We start from the raw sequence: 20,508 nt of genomic DNA on the forward strand, positions 1-20,508 counted from the left end.
AAAAAAAAAAAAAAAAAAAAAAAACGCTATATTTATACTCATCCGGTGGACGTAGTTGAAGACAAAGCAGCTTCCAGTGCTGGTCGTCATTTTCGTTTTGTGTTTTAACAGACTGTAGGGAGTCATCTGTTTGAGGTTTATATTCATGTGTCATATCAAATTGAAACTGAGAAAGCTGTGAATATTATTCTAGCGAGAATTGTACTATTACAGTGTTCCACGGGATAATTATTCACGTCAAAGTACTTGTCGAAGGGTCGCTGGCTGTGCAATGTTTATTTTTTGAATTGGGATCTTTTTTTGATGAGTGGTTTCTTTTGGTTGAAACTGCGACTAATATATATATATATATATATGGCTTATATATTTATATGTAATTTAACTACTTGGGGGCAGTGATTATATATGAATATATAAGTTCTCATTTAGATAGCTCAATAGTGCAATACTAGAGCTATAAATATTTTCTTTAAAGATATCACGTTAATAGGGATAGACACACAAATGAATAAATGCCTGTGGGTCTATCCCTATTAATGTGGCATCTTTAAAGAGAATATATATATATCTCCATTTTCTTCATTCATTAAAATAACATTTTGTCCAAATTCATATTACATGCCAGTGTGGTTTTTGGCTATACACAAAGACGAAGATGGCCTCTACTAAAACCGGAGACCACATCACATTATTATCTTGACTTCTGACATTCGACAAACACATCACAATAACAGATTTTTTGGAAGTTTGTTTGCAGCATATATGCAAACATGTGTAGTTAATTGATTTTGATAAGATCACAACTAAATACTGATATGTGTGCAGGAAACTTGGTTCTGCTGGCATGCTTTCCAGCTAACTACAACATGGCTATCTTCAAGTCCAATATAAACAAGTTTTTCATGTCTCGCTCCCTTAAATAATCATATACTATCCAACGATCACTAGGCTGACGTCTCAGTGACCACCTTACATTCATTAACCTTTATCTTAGAGTTGCCTTTAGGCCTTGATATGCAGTAACTCCCAAGTAAAAAAGGTGCGAGAAAGCAAATAGCAAGCCAGATAACCGCACTACCTGAAATGAATTTGGAAATAAAAAGTCAACAGCATTTTTTTTTCTTTAATCACCAGAAATTGTTTTGTTCAATGTTCAAGTCCAGTTTGTGATTGTTTACAAAATATTTACTTTCATTTTATTTGGTGCGGATCGCTTTGCCTCACGTTGAATGCCCTGAAAAAGTCCCTTCTGATTAATGTTTACCAGTTTTAAAATAAGCTAATGAACTTGGCTGTTTTTTTAGAATAAAAGAATATTTTTTAACTAGTAAACATTAATCAGAAGGGACTGAAATGTATGTTCGTGCATGTGTGTAATCACGCGTGACGTTTCTCAAGGCAGATGAGTACATGGCAAACATTTTAAATTACAAGAAATACTTTTCATAAAATAAAGCTTTCACTTCATTTAGTAGTAAAAATAATGCTATCAGTGTCAAAATAGAAAATGGTTGTTAAAAGAATCCTTTTTTTTTAAGTAAAAATACACTTATTAGTATTTTGAAATTCAATTCAATTTGCAAAAAAAGAAAAAAAGTCCCCGCCTACATTAAGAAATTATTTCTAAATAATAAAATGGTCAAAGCAAACAAATATACAACAAATATATAACAGATAAGTCACTCTTCTACTTATCTGAATAAGGTTTTAGTGTTTACTACCACCACGTGAGCGCATGACTACAAAAAAAAAAAAAAAAAAGTGTGCAGCATCTTTCCACCCTCAAATAAACCTGGGGGATCATGGGGGATCACTTTTCTGTATTAATTTAACATAAAATGAGCGCCCACTTTTTATTGAGGGGAGGCCACCACTTATAACAAAGAATTACATTGCTTGATATCTGGAAACTTACAGAAAATTTAAATGTGATATTCGTTTCAGCACACCCAAAACCCCCTACAAAACAAGTTTTTTAAGGTAGGTTTTGTGTTGGTCTACTAAGTCACAATTACCCATTTTACATTGACCAACCCCCAACAAAAAGTGGGTGCTCATTTTATGTTAAATTAATATAGAACAGTGATCCCCAAGGTTTATTTTAGGGTGAAAAGATGCTGCACTGATAGGAATTATTATTATTATTATTATTATTTTATTATTATTATTATTATCATTATTATTATTATTTTATTATTATTATTATTATTATTATTATTATCATCATTATTATTATTATTTGTCAAGATGGGAATTTTATCTAATATGTTCGATGTTCTTTGTTGAAGGCAAGAAATGAGACAATCACAAAACAACAAACCCTACCTGTAAAATTCAAGACAAACTTTATTGGTACACAGGATATTATTGCGAGATAGTGCGCCCATCTTGCGTCCAACTTTGGAGCTGGTATTTTGCTTCAATGAAGCGGTAGTAAGAGTCCTTTTGCATTCGGCAATGTTGTCGCAATCTGTTGCAGGGAAGGATGAAATTAGCCGTGTTCCATTGGACCTCATGACCTTAAAAAATTGGTAACGACGCAAACAGGCTGAATACCAAAGATGGAAAGTTCACGATAATAAGAAAAGTCTTATGCGGTTGTAGACATTCTGTCTTATAAGTAAGCCTAATTCGTAGGCTTTTACAAATGTTTCATACTTCACCCACGGCAAAGAAGGTACTAATGTTAGCACCCAAGTTTCCTTCCGAGAAGACATAATAAAATGAGTCCTTCCTTCGCTGGTCTGGAAAGGCACGTGACATATCTGGTTAGATTCGACCAATCAAATCGATCGATACAATGGCAGTTAGGGCTTGCATTATGACTGAAAAATTTCTTACAGCACTTTTACCTTTTTTTTGTATTCATGCACTCATGCGGTGATGTTAAACACTAAAAACTTATTCAAATAGGTAGGTTATTTTTACTATTAAATGAGGTGCTTGTATATTTAAAATGTCCGCCATGTATTCATCCACCCTATAAAACGTCACATGACTGCGCACATACGCAAACGTACATTTCAGTAAAAACCGCTCGTGCGTATCGTAAAAGAAGACGGTGAAATGGCGCAAAATAGTCTTAGGGTTCATGGGTTAATACCATACAAACGGTAAATTTGTGATGGGTTTAAATGCCAGATTAGTTTTCAGTGCCCTCGATAACCCCTAAAAATAAAAACTAGAATGTTGTCGTTGTGTTACAGTTAAAATAATTATTTACCATAAAAGTAAAAAAAAAAAAAATAAATATTAATGCCTACACGGATCTTTTTTTTTTTTTTTTTTTTTTTCGCAAGCTACTCACGCCATGATTTAGTGACTTTATATATGAATTCTTTCTAAACTTAATCTGTTCTTTATTAACGCTAAGTCCCGGGTGGTAATTGCGAATGTTGGGAATGTGTTCCGGAACTCTAAATTCAATTTTCGTCTCTTATTCACGTTGTGATCAAGGCGGTTTTAGCAAATTCACTGTTCGAAAATTTTAGCTTAAGGAAAAAAATCTTCAAGCTAAGATTGATATATGTTATCGGGTTTTTCAAATATACCAAACCGGAGACGAGAATTAAAGTTTTTCATGTGAATGAACTCAACAATTAGTTAGGCACCCGAAAGTATAAATTAAACGTCATTCAATTCATTAAATTTCGTTGAAATGGAGTATCATTTTCTTACTCGTTAGTTCCTTTTCCCATTCTTTAAAATTTTGCTCTTTGAACTTTCGGGTTTGTATTACTGTACACATAGATTCGAAAAAGTTGTCAAAAAACAAATATATAACAAATAAATGTTATCAAAAGGCAAGATAAGTTACTTTTCTACCAAACTGGATGCATTTTTCGTGTTTTTATTCAATGTAACATGTTTATTCAGCTCGAAAACCATACAGTGTTTACCGATGTATTATAAAATTCAAGATGGGGTCTGACTCCCTCTTTGACACGGTAAGTTTGGGAAAAGGTGTTATAAATAAAAAACTGGATAAAATACTGTTAAAAACTCGCTCAATATATGTTACCGTGACATAGGTTGACATATATTCGGCGGGTTTTTAATAATATTGTTTCTAGTTTTTTATTTATAACATCTTTTCCCAAACTTACCGTGTTAAAGAGGGAGTGAGGCGCCATCTTGAATTTTCCAATACATCGGTAAACACTGTATGTTTTTCGAGCTGAATAAACATGTTACATTGAATAAAAACACGAAAAATATATCCAGTTACGTAGAAAAGTAACTTATCTTACATTTGATAACATTTATTTGTTATACATTTGTTTTTTGACAACTTTTTCGAATCTATGTGTACAGTAATACAAACCCGAACTTTCTAATAGAGAAAAAGCGTGGATAGATGTTTCTATTAGGTACGTGCAAAATGAATGCCGATGCTCAAAATGAATAAATATTTTGAACCCTCCCTTTTTTAAAAATTCACCAAAAATCAGAAAATTAACAAATTTTAATTAAATTTTCAGTATTTATTAAATCACTGGATATAATGAAATCATTATTTTTACTTAAATCTTAGTGGAAATGCATTATTGTTTAAACAAAAATACCTTTATTAAACTTATGATTTTCAGTAGTAAAAAAAAAAAAAATGCATGAATTTATTTTTGCTTTTTTATGAAAATAAAGCATCGTAAATTATAACAATTAAAAAATTCAATTTTTATAGGAACATTACCAAAAAAGCTCTAAAGTCCGTATTAATGAATTTGTTATAACTCAACGAAAAATTAATTTCTCGAACTACCGATATTATCATTGAATTAAGTATTGTTTATTTAATATTTTCACACAAAAAAAATTATGATTGCAAAAAATATTTCTACTTTTTTTTTTTTTTTGAATTACAGGTTTCGCATAACTTTTATATGTGTGATTCTAATATTTTCCTTGCTTGCAGGAATGTGAAATTTTCGGCGTAACATAATTTTTATATAATCTTGAAAAATAAAACTTTTTTTTTTAATTTAAAAGCTGGAACATAAAAAATAATTAAATTAAAAAATGATAAAAATTAGACAAATGTTCACGATAGGAATGTACGGATGCACATTTCAGAGAAAAAAGTTCCTCATGAGTCCATCCTGGGTCCAACTTTCTTTCTGATCTACATCAATAATCTTCCAAATCACATCCTTAAATCATTCGTAGATATTTATGCTGACGACACTACCATCTATGGTAGCATATCAAAGGCTGTAAACGACCAAGTTCTCTCTCCTCTGATCTTGAGCATGTGGTACAATGAGGAAAAAACTGGCTGGTTACTTTTAATGCATCTAAAACCAAGCTTCTATCTTTACATCATCAACGCTCTGATCCCCTCAGTCAATTGAAATGAATGGCTCTCGTCTTGGTGAGGCTCCATGTTTTGACAAGCTTCTGAGCTTGACCCGTTATTCTTGATCCGAGATGGAACACATACATCAAATCCGTTATTAAGGTCACTGGTAAAATAGTGGGATCCTTCTATCGATCCAGTATCTACCTGCTGATGCATTTCTCTACCTATATAAGAGCCAGGTAAGTCCAAGGATGGACAGAAGCTTACTCATAATCTATATATTAATACGATAGTGCGTGTGTTATTTTGTGTGTCAGGCTTACATCTTTTTTCTTCTGAGTGACTGTCGTTTGTTATGACCTTCCATTTCTTGTAATAAATAATTTTACCATGAATTCTTCATAAGTGTTGGTTTCAGTCCAAACTGATGCACCCAAGTCATATAGATAAAAATATTTTTTTTATTTTTTAAATCACAACTTTATAATATATTAGAATCAATAGAAAATTAATTCTATAATAATATATATGAAATCTGCATGAATTAAAATATATTTAAGTGTACTTTATGACCGGGCTACGCCGTGCTTCCCTGCTAGTCTATATAAATAAAACAGTAGCTGTGGTGTGTCTGTCTGTGTTCAAATATTTAACCGATAAATTCTTAAACTACTGTCACATAACACTGAAATCATCAGGAAATAGTAATCATACACCAAGGATGGTTTATAACGAGTAAAATCTTTGTTTGGATGAATAACGCGTACAAAAATATTGTTGGCAAATGCCAAAAGTTTCTTTCAAGTTGCCAACATATTTCTATTACTTTTGCACATGCACAAATTATTCATAGCTTCAAGTGGTTTAATTTTACAACCTTTTTATTTATGTCGATAGCTCAAACAGTAGGAAATGTGGCTGAAGCACTAAATGTTTTGGTTTCGATTTTAGTTAGTGGCACCCAAGTTATTTTTCACACAAAATCTGCATGAATTAAAACATATTTAAGCGTATTTTACGACTAGGCAAGGCCAGGCGCAAGAAAATAAAATCATGCAAGGTTGATTTTATTTTATTGATACCAATTATTGACAAAAAAAATGTTAATATTTTTCGTTAGGAAAAAATTGGGATGGGAACTATCGATTAAAAACGAGGGGAGAATCTTATGACTTTTTTTTAATGTTTCCCCCCCCCCCCCGGTGACTCATCACAATGATGAGATAAACTTTTCATCAGTTTAACAATAGACAAAAGGAAAAGCTAAGCAAGAGAGGTCATTTAGCGACTTCCGATTACAGCAACATTAGACATGAAGTCAGTTTAACATAGTGGGTGGGGGTCGAGTTTCTCACAAAAGTGGGAATTCTGGATGCAAATTTGCAGTGATCGCGCTCGTTGGAATTCCCCGGTAGGAGCACCTTAGGTGCCTAGTGTCAAAAATTCTGACATCAAAAGAAAGTAGGTAGATCAGAGTTGGGCCAACGGTTGCGAAATTTTGCAAGATCGCGACCCTCAGCTCTAATAAGGAGTCAAGGAACACAAGTCTTTGAGATCAACCTGTGCGTCTGTACCCTTATTATCGGTAATAAATAATGTCCACTGAAAGTTTCCGTCATCTAAGCACACTCTGCCCCAATGGAAGCAATCCTTTAAATAGTAACAGTCATTCATATGCAAGCACTTCCATCAGAAGCAGCAGCAGCAGTAGATATAAGCACGAGTCAAACGTCACCTGGTTTTGCTTAGTTCAAAACGAACCCGACCCTCCTCCGATCACAACCTCCTCAAGTCAGGTGAGTTTAACTTATTTTTCTCACACTAGTGATAAACAAATCTTCTTATCCCAATGGAAGAGGATAATACCTGAAAGGACGGTCTCCAAGGGCTAAACACAGTCTGCTCCATAGCAAACCAGTCAACTGTGACCGGATATGGGTCAGACAGAAACAGATACTACAATCAAATAACAGAATTAAAACGAATGACGTCATTCACAGGTGTGTTCTTGCTTTTACTAGTTGTTGGATTTGGTGGCTTTCCAAAAACACAGCACCATTCTAAAATCAAAAAGTAAAGTTTTTTTGTTTTGTTTTTTAATTTGTCCTCCCAGTAATTTTATATGGCCTGGTTTAGTCTCTGTAAGGGACTAAACAACTAACCAATCGCATTGAGATGTTTCAAAATCACGTAATGCATTTCATTACGGGATATTGCCTGATCGAAAAAAAAAATATATATCCACCCTCCGTTAAACTACTTCCTTACCCTCTCTATTTGATAAAATCAAAAATAAAACCCTTAAACATTTTAGTCATGTCAAACGATCAACCATTTGGCCTGTCAAAGTTATGTTTTGAGGGTATGTTAGAAGGTAAAAGAAGCAGAGGAAAGCCATGAAGAAGATGGAGAGAAAATGTTTTTGATTGAACATCTCTCAACAGTTGGGCGTCCATCAACCAACTTGCCCTGGATCAGAAGAAATATTGAAAAATAAGTCACGTGGGTTTGCAATCCGCACCGGAAGCGGAAGATGCAACTCATAATGGTCGTTGTAATTTAAAAAACATGCGCTTGTAATACTTTGCACTCGCATAACAAATCATTCTAGCTTTACGAACGCTGGACACTGAAATTTGTACTATTTTTTTTTTTATTTATTATTATTTATTTATTTATTTATTGTGATTATTAAGATTGGCACGTATGTCACTAAACAAAAAAGAAAAACTTTTATCGTGTACCTACTTGAATGAAGATGGTTTATTCCAAAAATCACAAAAATTGATCAAATAGATTGTTTTGTTTTGCTTTTTTCGAAACACAAATTTGTTTTTTACCGATAAGTAAAGGCCTGGGCCATTTTAATGCTTTTCAAATTTTGTTTTTAATTTGTATAAAATGACCCTTCTAAAATAGTGTTTTCATTATTTGAAAATTTTATTTTCTGAAAAAAATATAGGTTTATGCTAATAAATTGTTTGGTTTTAAATTTTCCGTTTCGGTTGTCTTTCCGACATTATTCAAAAACAAACAAAAAAAAAAAAACAAAGGAAGAAAATTGAAATTATCGGTTCTACCCTTGATTCCTTCATGAACGCTGCTCCCCCACCCACCGCATTGACAAGGAATAAAATTTGATTTTCTTGAATAAAAAAATACTTTATCAAATTACGTAATTTTTGGAATATTTCATGTTCATTCCGTGACTGGTACATACATCATACAGACTTTTCTGTATTTTCTTTACTTTTAACTGCCACCATAAGTGCCAATCTGAATAAGCACCGTTTTTTAAATTCGAAACAGAAAAAAGAAAGTCACAAGTGCAAATAATTACTAACATTTGAACTGTTCTCAGATAATTCAAATTTTGAAAAATCGTTTTTATTATTTAATTATTTTTAGTGTGCAAATTACATTTGATTGTGAATTCTGGAGATGAGGCATGATTGTTCGTATTTATTTGGATTCTTCAGACTATTGTTCTCATCTTGAGTGTTATTTTCACAACATAAATCTCCGACCTTCTTCAGGTGTATATTTTTTTTTGTTTTTTTTACAAGGGTGTCACCACTTATCAAGGCCCAGAGGCCACTCGAGGATAAGGGTTAATAGGTATACATTAGTCATTGTGATTTTAGCATAGTAAACAGTGGGAATTTTGAAACTTGGATTACTTAGGGGGACGATTCAATTAGAACTTGTTCACATTGGACTTTTTCTTTTTTTTTTTTTTTCATAGGTATCAACTCATTATCAAGGCCAAGAGGCCACTCAAGGATAAGGGTTAAAGAGTGTACAGTAGAAATTGGACAATATAATAATCATTAGTAATGAAAATTTGTTAAATTTGATAACTTATATGGAACGGCTCATCAAGAACTTATTTACGTTAGACTTGAAGACAACCATATTGTAGTCAGCCGGAAAGCAGGAAAACGGAAGACAATTCCACATGCGTGCAGTTCTAAGAAAAAAGCTTTGTTCATGGAATCTACGTTTAGGTTTAGGCACAGATAAAGAGTGGGGGGAATTATTGATAGTGTTTACAGCTAGACGAGTGTTTCTTGTGAAAGTTTTGAGAGGGGGGACCATAGATTGAAGCTCAGTCGAACACTTTCCATGAAAATAACGATACATCAGAGACAAACTCGCAACATCTCTTCTGTGAGATAGAGGTTGCAAGGAAGAGAAAAGGACATCTCCTACGAGGCTACGAAGTCTATTTTGAACTCTATCAAGGCAGGCCAAGTCCTTTCTAGCAGCTCCTGCTCAGATGTGGCAACAGTATTCCATCCTTGGACGTACCTGGCTCTTATATAGATAGAGAATTGCATCAGCAGTGAGATATCTACTGGATCGATAGAAAGATCCCACCATTTTTCCAGCGGCCTTGGCAACAGATTTGATGTACGTGTTCCATTTAAGATCAGGAGTAATGGTCAAGCCCAGAAGCTTGTCAAAACTTGAGGCCTCCTGAAGACGAGAGCCATTCATTTCAATTGATGCCAGATGTGGATCAGAATGTTGATGATGTAAAGAGAGAAGCTTGGTTTTAGATGCATTAAAAGTAACCAGCCACTCCTTTCCCCATTGTACTACATGCTCAATATCATCGAACTCAGGAATCTATGGAATTTCGAACGGGATCTATCATTCAACCAATGCTCGGTCAGCACTAGAGACTTCTACCTAATCATGGCTGATGGATCGAAAGCATGCTACCCCTGTTCGGTGAATGATGGATTCCGTTCGAAATTCCATAGAGATTTCTGAGTTTGACAATATACACCTGAAGAAGGTCAGAGGTTACATTGACCGAAACGTTGTAAAAATAACACTCACAATGTTTTAAGCGAAAACAACAGCACTTGTGTCGAAAATAGTAATATATTCAAAAATTACAAAAATTCATCAAAAAACAAAAAAATCACGGAAAACACGCGTCTATCTGAAACCACTATCAATAATTTCCCACACTCTTTATCTGTGCCTAAACCTAAACGTAGATTCCATGAACAAAGCTTCTTTCTTTGGAATGCACGCCTGTGAAACTGTTCCGTTTTCCTGCTTTCCAACTGACTACAATATTGTTGTCTTCAAGTCCAATGTGAACAAATTCTTGATGAGCCATCCCCTTAAGCAATCCAATTTACCAAATTTCCACTACTAACGATGGCTGACATGGTCCCCTTGACCACTGTACACTCATTAACCCTTGACCTTGAGTGGTCTCCGGGCCTTGATAAGTGGTGACTCCTTTGAAAAAAAAAAATTCTGAAAACTGTGTTGATTGGGACATGTACAAGTAACTCACAAACTTGCCTTCATCATAGATCATTGCTTAATTGTGATGAGCTGACTGTACAAAATGTGATTGTCAGCTCACACTCGCCGTTCTTCAAATTGGATGAGGTAACTTTGTTCAGAGTCGTGGTACACAAAATGACGTTCAACAATCTTTGTCAGCATGAAAATGAAACGAGCCAATATTTTGTTACTCGTCCTCGTGCTGCTGCCATTGACTGTGTGTTTTTGTGTCCAAATTGCCAAACTGACATTGCCAATGAAAACATCAAAACTCAGTTTATACAGAGTATCTCAAATCACCTGCTGCAAACTGACATCTTCATCAGTTGAAAAGTATAGACGAAATCGTGAATCACGCTGAGGCTTTTGAATTCACCCTCTGTAATCAAGCCAAGCTGCAGACATCATCCGAAACCTACACGTAGTTCCAAATACCGCAGACAGACCCGGGTACTCCTGTGACTTGGTGCAGCTCAATGGTCATAGTAACGAAACCAGATGGATCACCTTGATGCACCATAGACTTCTGCCATCTCAATAGTCAGGCGTTGCAAGAAACACACCACACTCCATCCCATTTCATGTTGCATCCCAAGTGCCAGCAAACACAAGGAAAACTGATTAACACCATCGACGGTTACCATTCAATGCTTCTCAATGACCAAAGTCAATCTCTGACCACATTCATTACAGAATGTCTCAGGGTTTCTTTGCTGCTGGTGATGCATATATCTGCCGATATGATGAATTATTATCTGATATACGACAAAAATTCAAGATCGTTGATGACGCTTTGCTTTATGATGAGTGTACCAAGGATCACTTTTATCCCATTTAAGATTTTCTCACATTTTTATACACAAATGGTATCATTGGCAACATCAAGAAATTTTAGTTTGGACGCCGCACTATCGATCTTGCTGGCCTCTCAATTACCCCAAACAGTGTTACCCGGCAGCAAAAACATTGTTTGCAATTGCAAATTTTCCAATTCCATACATACAAAATTATTCAACTTGTTAAAAAAAGGTGTACGTTCATTTGACGTTTCACGAAAAACTTTTATCCAATTGGATTGGAACAAGACCAGGATCAGGTACGTGTTGTCGCAGAAATACTGCACATGCCAGCCGATATTCCCTGTTTGCTGTAACGATGGTTGGAGGATCATTTTTGCCGGATCATGCTTCCCCACTCCCAAAGAGTCGCATTACGCCCCAACAGAAGGCAAAGCATTGGCCCTTTCCTGGAACCTCTTGCACTCTAGAATGTTCACACTGGGATGCAAGAAATTAACGGTAAGTGTTGACCACAAACAATTACTCGGAATTTTTAAGGACAGAAACTTTCAAGCATATTAAACCTACAACTTTAATCATAAAAGGAGTCGACCCTTCCATGGACATTCAACGGGATACATTTCCCCAGTAAATGGAATCGCACATCAGATGCACTTTCCTTGTTTTCCTTCCGAACATTCTGCAGTGTCATCAATCTTCATGGAACAGCCTACCAATCAAGAAATCAGCTCATCAAAACATTTGCAAAGCCTGGAAAAGTCCATGATGGTTATGTCTGCCGAGAACCTGCTACACGTCACTGTGGAACAAGTCAGCATCACAACGCAAGCTGACCCACAATGCAAAGACCTCATTGACATTATTCAGCAGGGTTTTCCCTTCTCACCTTCGGGAATACTGGAACGTTCGTCATAAATTGGCCATCATAGATGACCTCGTCCTTTTTGATGACCGTGTCATGATTCCTCATGCTCTTCGCAACCGAGTTTTGACAAATCTTCATTTGGCAAACCAGGGAGCCGGTGCCATGCAGAATAATACAAAAGCTTTTGTTTATTGGCCAGGAATCACCAGAAATATTCAGTACCATCGCGACAGTCGCAGGGATTGCACAGAAAATGCACCTACTCAACTGCCAGAACCATTTTCTCTCTATGATCCTCCTACATTCCCATTGGAAAAAATTTGCAGCGACTATTTTGAAATCAGAGAGTTACCTTGTTGTTGTGAACAGGTTCAATTGCTGGCCCTGCATCTACCATTGCAGAAAATCAGATGAATTCGGCCCATCTCATCCAAATTTTCAGAGAGCTCTTCATAGCCTATGATGCGTCAAAAGAACTCAGTACTGAGAGAGGACCCCAATTCCAGTCCACCACTTTTGAAGAGTTCTTGCTGTTGTGTGACGTTCAACACAAAACATCATCTGCTGTGTACCCAAAGTCAAACAAACATGCTGAATTGGCAGTCAAAGCTGCGAAACACATCATCCACAACAATCTATCAGCCAATGGCAGCCTCAATAATGACAAAGCGGCTCATGCGATCCTTCAATACAGAAACACGCTTATACCGGAGCTGGGATTAAGTTCTGCACGGATTCTGTTTTATCGAAAACTCCGAGGCAATATCCCTTCAAATCCTCAACATAACCAGGTCCATCATGAATGGATCATTTCCGCTGAACAACGCAAGAAGAAATTCGCCGTCTGCGATCAGGTCTTGAGAAATCGATACAATAACGATGTACGATCTTTGCCGTCCTTGGAAGTTGGACCCCACGTTTGGGTTCAAGAACACAAAGAAAACCAAGTGGCTCAAATCAGGCACTACTGTCGGCAATACCATGTTTGGATGCGCCACTCAGGGAGGGTATCGCTGGAGAATAGGCGATTTTTAAAAAGGTGCTCGATTCCAATGCTAACCGCAATAATTCCTGCCAGAAGCAAACAACTAATCAAGATTGACAATTCCTCACCACAAGACCTGCACAATACCAGTCCAACAAGCTTGTCAGTGCCGAACTTACTCCAAGACAACAATGTTTCTGATGCAGCGGATATACCCATTGTCAGACCCAATGCGAATATCACACAGATGGCACGGGCATTGAAAAATCTACAGCCATTTAACAAACGTGGCTTAAAGGAATTTTAGCACCAGGGGGAGATGTAGAAATACATCATCTCCATGTATTAATGATATTCTTTTTATTAAAGATTGACTGATTGGCTTTGCGCTATCCACTGATTCTACAAGCACCGCCCCTCTCTCCACATGTTAAGAAAGGCTTTCTAAATAATAAAGTTATTCTTTTAGAAAAAAATTCTTACATGGGGGGGGGATAACCGGAAGTGAAGTGGAAACAGTAATAATAAAGAACCATTTTTTAAATAATGAATCAATAAATTGAAATTTAAATTACCCCCTCCTCCTCCTCCTCCTCCGAGAACTTTTTTATCGTAAAATGTCAGTTTTAAGCATTTTTTTTTTTTTTTACTTGTGAGAAAAAATAAATGAAACGAACAACAAAGATTTGATTAAATTTTTGGTACTTATATTACCGTGCTGAAATAATAATAATGTCATTATTTAGAAAGAGAAAGTCATTCTTAAGATGGGGAAGGGAGGGTGTTTTGTAATTATTCTGTACTTTCACTTAACAATTTTATAAAAAAATATATCGTAAAAGTTAAATTTAACCTGAAAATAATATTTTTAAAAATAGCACGGTAGCATAAGTGCATAAGCACTAAATTGAAGAAACAAAAACAGATTCGAAATACGAGAAACAAGAAAAATGCAACTTAAAATAGTTGAGAAATTAATTATTTTTTCACATTTTTAAATTGGCAACATTTATTTGATATATATTATGATATATTGGAATTTTGACCCTTTTTTCGTTTGTTGGCTTCTCAGCTAAATTCCCACAACTAACTTGTTTGGTTCTGCCACGAATATAAACATTTAAAATTTTGGTGGTTCTACAGAATTTGAACCGAAGCAAACCTACTTTTGTCGAATTTAAGGAGAGGTTAAAAAACAAACAAACAAACAAACAAACAAAAAAGTTCAGTTCAAATTCTGTAGCAGTATGAACATTTATGCTTTATGAAAAAATAATAAAATGTAAATAAAATAAATGTAAACTTTATTAAAAAAAAAAAAAAAAGGGTGGGTATACTGATGATAAGTGTGCCATGGAGGCCAAGTGTGACGTCACACATTTTGACCGGTGATACCGCAAAAATAATCTCCTCCCACATTATATTTTTTACACGTTTGATATTTAATTCTCTTCCATTGCAAGAACTTTTAGACACCAGGGTAGGAAAGTGGGATTGAGAAGTCAGCGTCCCCGAGGAAGGACACTGACCGAGTGACCGGCAAAAGTGCCTGGGCAGTCTTGTCTGCATTCACCGGTAAGGGCGCCTCAGGCGATTAACCCCTTCTCCTGGGAGACTGGACCTCTTATGGTTCGATTCGTCTGCAGTTTATGAACTGAAATAATAGCGTTATTAATTTTTTTAAATATTCTTAATCTTAACATACTATTCTGTACTTTTAACTAACAATTTAATGAAAAGATGCCGTAAAAAATTTAATTCAACTTGAAAATCATACGCAAGAAATAGCAAGGTCTGCAAACTGCAGAATGATCTTAAGTATTAATAAATAAAATAATTATTAATGAATAATAAAACCTTTTTTTAGAATCAAAAATGCAAAGGAAAAATTTCCATAAATAATGTTTGAAACAAACAAACAAACAAAATGGCATTAAATATTGAAATTTCATTTTAACGGGACTAGAAACGTGACCTTCGTAAGAAACGATCAACAATAAATAACAAAAACAAAAATAAAATCGATTTAGAATTTAACATTTTTTTCTTCTTCTTTTAAGGGTTAATTCAATTTTTACATTGTAAAAAATTCAGTTTTAAAAAGGGTCAATCAGAATTTATGTAGGTGTACTTTTTAAAAATTTTATTATTGTGATTTTTTTTTTTAGACTTTCATTTTTAGTTATTAAAACAAGAGGGCGGGTCGCCGAATATAAACAACTGAACTGTCGTAGATTTTGGCAACTTATTTTGTTAGCTTTTCTGAAAGCCGAGTAAAAAACATAAATTGTTATTCTTTTTATAACAATGCGAATCAATCAAAGATGAAAGTAAATCGCATATTTTAATTAGACGAACTTTGATTTTACGGCATGCACAAATGTCAAAAAAGAAAAAAAAATGTCTTCGGCCTCTTAACAAAACAAAACAATACACTTATTGAGAACGTTTTAATAATTATCGCGTTACAAATGAAATTGTTTTAATTGTAAACAAAACTATTTTTTTATCCTAACAGTTCATCGTATTTTATTTTAAAGTATTTTTTTTTAAATAATAAGACTTATCGATTCTGTTTGCCGTTCAAATTAACAGGGGGTGGCGTCCATAGCACACTCACATGTGCAGAAAAGAAAACGCTGAAAATAAAATTGTTAAAACCCAAAGATCGTTTTTAATAAAGATAATTATTTAGATCAGTCTTCATGACTTTTTAATGAAGGAAGCTATTTATTTTATTATTTATCGCTTAAGTGTTTATTATTATTATTATTATTATTACTAGTAACTTCACATAACATTTCGACTGCAGGCAGGACCTTTTTACGACCACACAAATAAAATATTTATGTGCAAGTAATTTTATTTTGATGTAGATAGGCCTCCTTCCAGTCTTAATTATCGAGAGATCCTGTTAGAGTCCATCTGCTGCAAGTCTATAATGAAGCAAGGGTTGCGCAATCTCTATAATTTTTTTGGAACGGCATTAAAGCACAGTGGAAAGGAAAAGTTCAGATCGACTGGAAACAATCCAGAGATTAAAAAAAAAAAGAAAAAGAAAAAGTGTCCCCCCCCCCACATCCTTCTCTTTGACTAGCTGCACACTTAAGACTTGGATGTCAACTGTCCTCAAACTATGGATTAAATAATTTAATCCATAGCCGTATAGACACTAGTCGGAATATGAATGAATTGTAAGCAAACAACCCCCCCCCATCTCCACAAAATAAAAAGAAAATTGTAAAACTTACCTGATTTCAAAGAGACCCGGCTTATCCAAATTACTTGCCTCAAAGTTGAAGGAGGCATTGTAAATATCAATTTCTCCCAATGGAAGCATATCGTGTTGACTCCTATAGTGATAAAGTTTGCAAGTTTTGTCGGAGAAGACGAAATATCTTTGCTTATTTATCTTGGGTAGAAGTCTTGTGTTCGGCCTGACTGACAACCAACCGCACAACTTGTCTTCTTCATCGTCCTCGCAAACCCCAAAAGCGGACAGCGTCGCTTCCCCATTCTCCGATGAAATGGTTCCAATATCCAAAGGTTTCACTTCAGCCACGCAAGTAACCTCCACGGGTTTCGCCTGTCCAGTGATATTAACCTCCATCCTCCTTTTTCAAACACGAGTTTGCTTCTTAAAAAAAAAATCCGCTTATAGGATGGTGGGCCTTTTTTTTATTATTATTATTTAATAGAAAGTCTTGAATAATAAGCGTGTTGTGCAACAACACCCGACACCGACACTGTTAGACGAGAATCTAATAAAATTAGAGTCGCTCATTGTTGGTACTTTCTCTTTCTCACATAAACATTAGCTCCTCACATCCGGCATCCAGCACGGACAAGATAAAAATACGAGCGTAAATACTTATATCACGAGATCCTCTTCATCCTTTTTTCTGTTTCTCCTCCTCTTCCTCATCGCCAACAACAACAACAACAACAACGCCTTTTTCAGCATCATCATCGTCGTCGTCGTCGTCGTCAGTAGCGACAATGTTAAAATTATGAAATTATAATGTAAAACCTTTGATAACGTTTTATATATAGAGAGAGAGAGAGATAGATAGATGCCTATATACAAAATTTCATAGTCTAACTTAAATTTAGCATAAAGCTTTTTTATCTATATATATTTTTAATAGTCGAAATAGCATTTTTTTTTAATTTTGGAGAAAAACTTGACCTTGGTGTCGATAAAGTACTTTTTATTTTTTATTTTTTCTTACCCGCTCCACAAGTTAAGAAATCTTAACATAACATAAAACAGTGCTTTTTTTTAGACAAAATATTATTTTGCCACTGTTATTTTATATGAAAGAAAAATATTATATGCATATAGACCAAAAACACTTGATTTAACTGAAAGAAATCAATCTATTCTACCAGACATCGTGTTTCGTTTCGTTTCATTTTGTTTCGTTTCGTTTTATTTAAATTTTTAGAATATGAAAAATACCCAAACATCCGGTTTACGTAAAACATGTCTGCTCCCATACGCTTTTCGTAACGGCGTGTGAAAAAAAGATATGAACCATGGCTAACATCAACAACATTGTCAAAAATGTAAATATTTTTAGGAAATCCTTCACTTTTGCTGACAAGGATGTTACAAAATGGTTTCCGGGTCACATGCATAAAGGTATAATAAATAGTTATGCTGTAACTTTTTTTTTTTAATGCTAAAGATAGCCATTATTTTTGGGGTACTAGTGCAGAGAGTGATCCGGACGTAAATAATGTTATTATTTAAAAAGCCGTTCTTAACATGGGGAGGGTGTTTTGTACCTATTCTATACTTCAATCTTACAATTGAATAAAAAAAACATATCATAAAACTTTAATTAAACTTGGAAATACGATTTAAAAAATAGCGCGGATATCACTCTCTAGCACCATTTTTGGTCAATGTACTGCAGTGCAGTAGTACTACTGCAGTGCACTGCAATACTGGACTAGGGTGTTTATTCCGAAAGCCGTTCTTAAGATGAGGAGGTTGAGGGTGTTTACTTCGAAAAGCATTTTCTTATTTTCAACCTTCCAATGTTAAGAACGACTTTCGGAATAAACACCCTTTGCAGGTTGGACAACTAGTGCACATTGACCTTATTTTTTTATTTATTTTTTTATTTTATTATTATTTTTTTAATAGATAGGCTTTAATTTTTTTTTAAATATCCATAAAAGCGTTTCCTTTTAAAGTATGCTATCTTTAATTTTTATCCTTTTATGTTTACATACATATTTATGACAGAGAGAGAGAGAGAGAGAGAGAGAGATTCAGTGATTCAGTCACTCCAGTACACCGCGACGGCGCAACAGCGCGATACTACAGATAACAGTATTTACGCATTTATGTTACCGTGCTAAAATAATAACGTTATTATTTAGAAAGCCATTCTTAACATAGGGGGAGGGTGTTTTGTAACTATTCTGTACTTTCATCTAACATACAATAAAACAATACAATAAAAAATATCGTAAAACTCGAATTTAACTTGAAAATACAATGGCAAATATTTTAAGTGTAACACAACGCCAACCATTCTAGTTTGTGTTTTTAGGGGTTATCGAGTTTGCTGAAAACGGATCTGGCATTTAAATCCGTTGCAAATTTACCGTTTGCATGGTATTAACCCCTGGAACCTGGGACTATTGTGCGCCATTTCACCACTTTCGCTAACGTTTTTCTTACATGATGCGTTGTGAGATTTCTCTCACAAAGTTTTTGCCCCTGGCAGAATGGAAGAAAACCAAACTGAAATTACAACAAGCTCACCTTATGACTTCAACGTAAATTTTATTAAAGTAAAAAAAGGTCCTTGTTGCAAAAGATGCGCCATCTTCAGCTGTCTGCCATTATGGGCTGGTAACATTCCCGAAGGGAATAATAGTTCGTCTTCGATAAAAGTTGGGTAGAATTCCCGCTGACGAAAGAGTGCGCAAGTTGGATATGTTGAGGTGACTTCCAAGTCGGATGCTGCTAGTTGGGCATACATGAGGAGTCCTGTAAAGTTAGGCCAATGGCGGACAAGGTACCTTAAACCACAGACCTTAATTTCGTCTCGACAGACATCAAATTGTAACACAAGCGTTCAAATATAAATTCGCCCTACTTAAGGGCATTGGTAATTGCAATAATAAAGTTCCACTCCACATTTGGGCATTTAAAACGTCTCGAAGCAGCAAAGTATTTTCGCTGCCTCGATTCGAGTGAGAAATCCACGTGTATCCGACGCTACGTCTTTTTGGATTCTGGTCTGAAAAGGAATTTGGCGTTGAGAACATTCTCGGCAGTTATAACATGCAATTTGATTGGTTAAAATAAATCCATGGGTGGAGAAACCGTCCAATAAAAAGCTTGCTTATTTCTGCAGAATTTCTTACAGCGTTCGCGTAGTAAAGTGACTTGTCACATCGCGGAGGAATCTTTAGCAGACATTTGAAACAAGAAAGTTTTTTTTTTTTTAAATCTGGTTCATTTTTTTTTTTTTTTTTTGTGATAACGTAGTTTTTAAGGCTTTTTGATTGATCTAAAAGATTAAGTTTTGCCGCGGCCGCCACAACATCCCCATTCCTTCTTCGACCCTACCCCACCTCTCTCTCTATCTTTTTTTAAATTTTTTATTTCGTCCTTGCGCCAATATCCTTCACCCGGGCAAAAGTTAATAATCAACTCATTGAATTCACTGTCCTCTTTGGCCTAATGATTAGCATGGAAAACAAATTACCCACTTCTCTCTATCTTTTTTTTATTTTAACGATGTGAAAACCATTCTTAACACCGCTTTGTCATTGTGCCAATATCCTCCACCAAGGCAACACCGGGTACTCCCCACTAGTCTATTATATAAATCTCACTTGTCTGTTTAAATGTATGTATGTATGTATGTATGTTTGCCTAAAACTTTCGACAGAGGCAATGGATTTTCACAAGATCAGTATTGTTTTGAAGCTCGACCCTTCGGACGACAAATATTGAAAATTTTGTTAAAAATGAATTCCTTCACCCTCAACTGGGCACTTTTCTACAAGGAGGGGTCGTTTTTCCGCCTATATTTTCGAAAGTTATCCCCTCTTTTCGATTGACTAGCCTTAATTTAAGCCCTCACCACTTCCAGTTTTGCAATGAACACAACGGCAAACACGTCGCCTTTTTCTTTTTTTCCATGTTCTTTTCCTCCTTCGCGGTACAGGTACTTTTTTTTTTTCTTTTTTGCTCAACACATACCTCCAAATACCT

General features: G+C 35.1%; 2 protein-coding genes across 11 annotated transcripts in view; one reads left to right on the forward strand and one right to left on the reverse strand.

Annotated features, from left to right (window-relative positions):
• The window catches only part of LOC145280106 (TBC1 domain family member 2B-like), a 414,275-nt gene extending 396,913 nt beyond the window's left edge, over positions 1–17,362 (reverse strand). For 2 of the 8 annotated variants that reach the window (XM_080131848.1, XM_080131845.1), the window contains exon 1: positions 16,514–17,203. In XM_080131848.1, the coding sequence (XP_079987974.1) occupies positions 16,514–16,872 (359 nt within the window). In that variant the 5' untranslated portion in view covers positions 16,873–17,203. Of the gene's footprint in view, positions 1–16,513 lie in introns of all 8 variants that reach the window. The other 6 variants (XM_080131846.1, XM_080131844.1, XM_080131850.1 and 3 more) reach the window with 5 other exon arrangements.
• The window catches only part of LOC145280107 (mitochondrial ribosome-associated GTPase 1-like), a 76,353-nt gene continuing 70,547 nt past the window's right edge, over positions 14,703–20,508 (forward strand). The window contains exon 1 of one of the 3 annotated variants that reach the window (XM_080131854.1): positions 14,703–14,837. Coding sequence is in view for 1 of the 3 variants with exons in the window: in XM_080131852.1 (XP_079987978.1) it covers positions 17,802–17,907 (106 nt within the window). In the remaining 2 variants the exon portion in view is untranslated. Of the gene's footprint in view, positions 14,838–17,711; positions 17,908–20,508 lie in introns of those variants that run through there. The other 2 variants (XM_080131852.1, XM_080131853.1) reach the window with 2 other exon arrangements.

Source organism: Euprymna scolopes, chromosome 7 (assembly GCF_053919585.1).
Source record: "Euprymna scolopes isolate OS-2025 chromosome 7, ASM5391958v1, whole genome shotgun sequence".
NCBI lineage: Eukaryota > Metazoa > Mollusca > Cephalopoda > Sepiida > Sepiolidae > Euprymna > Euprymna scolopes.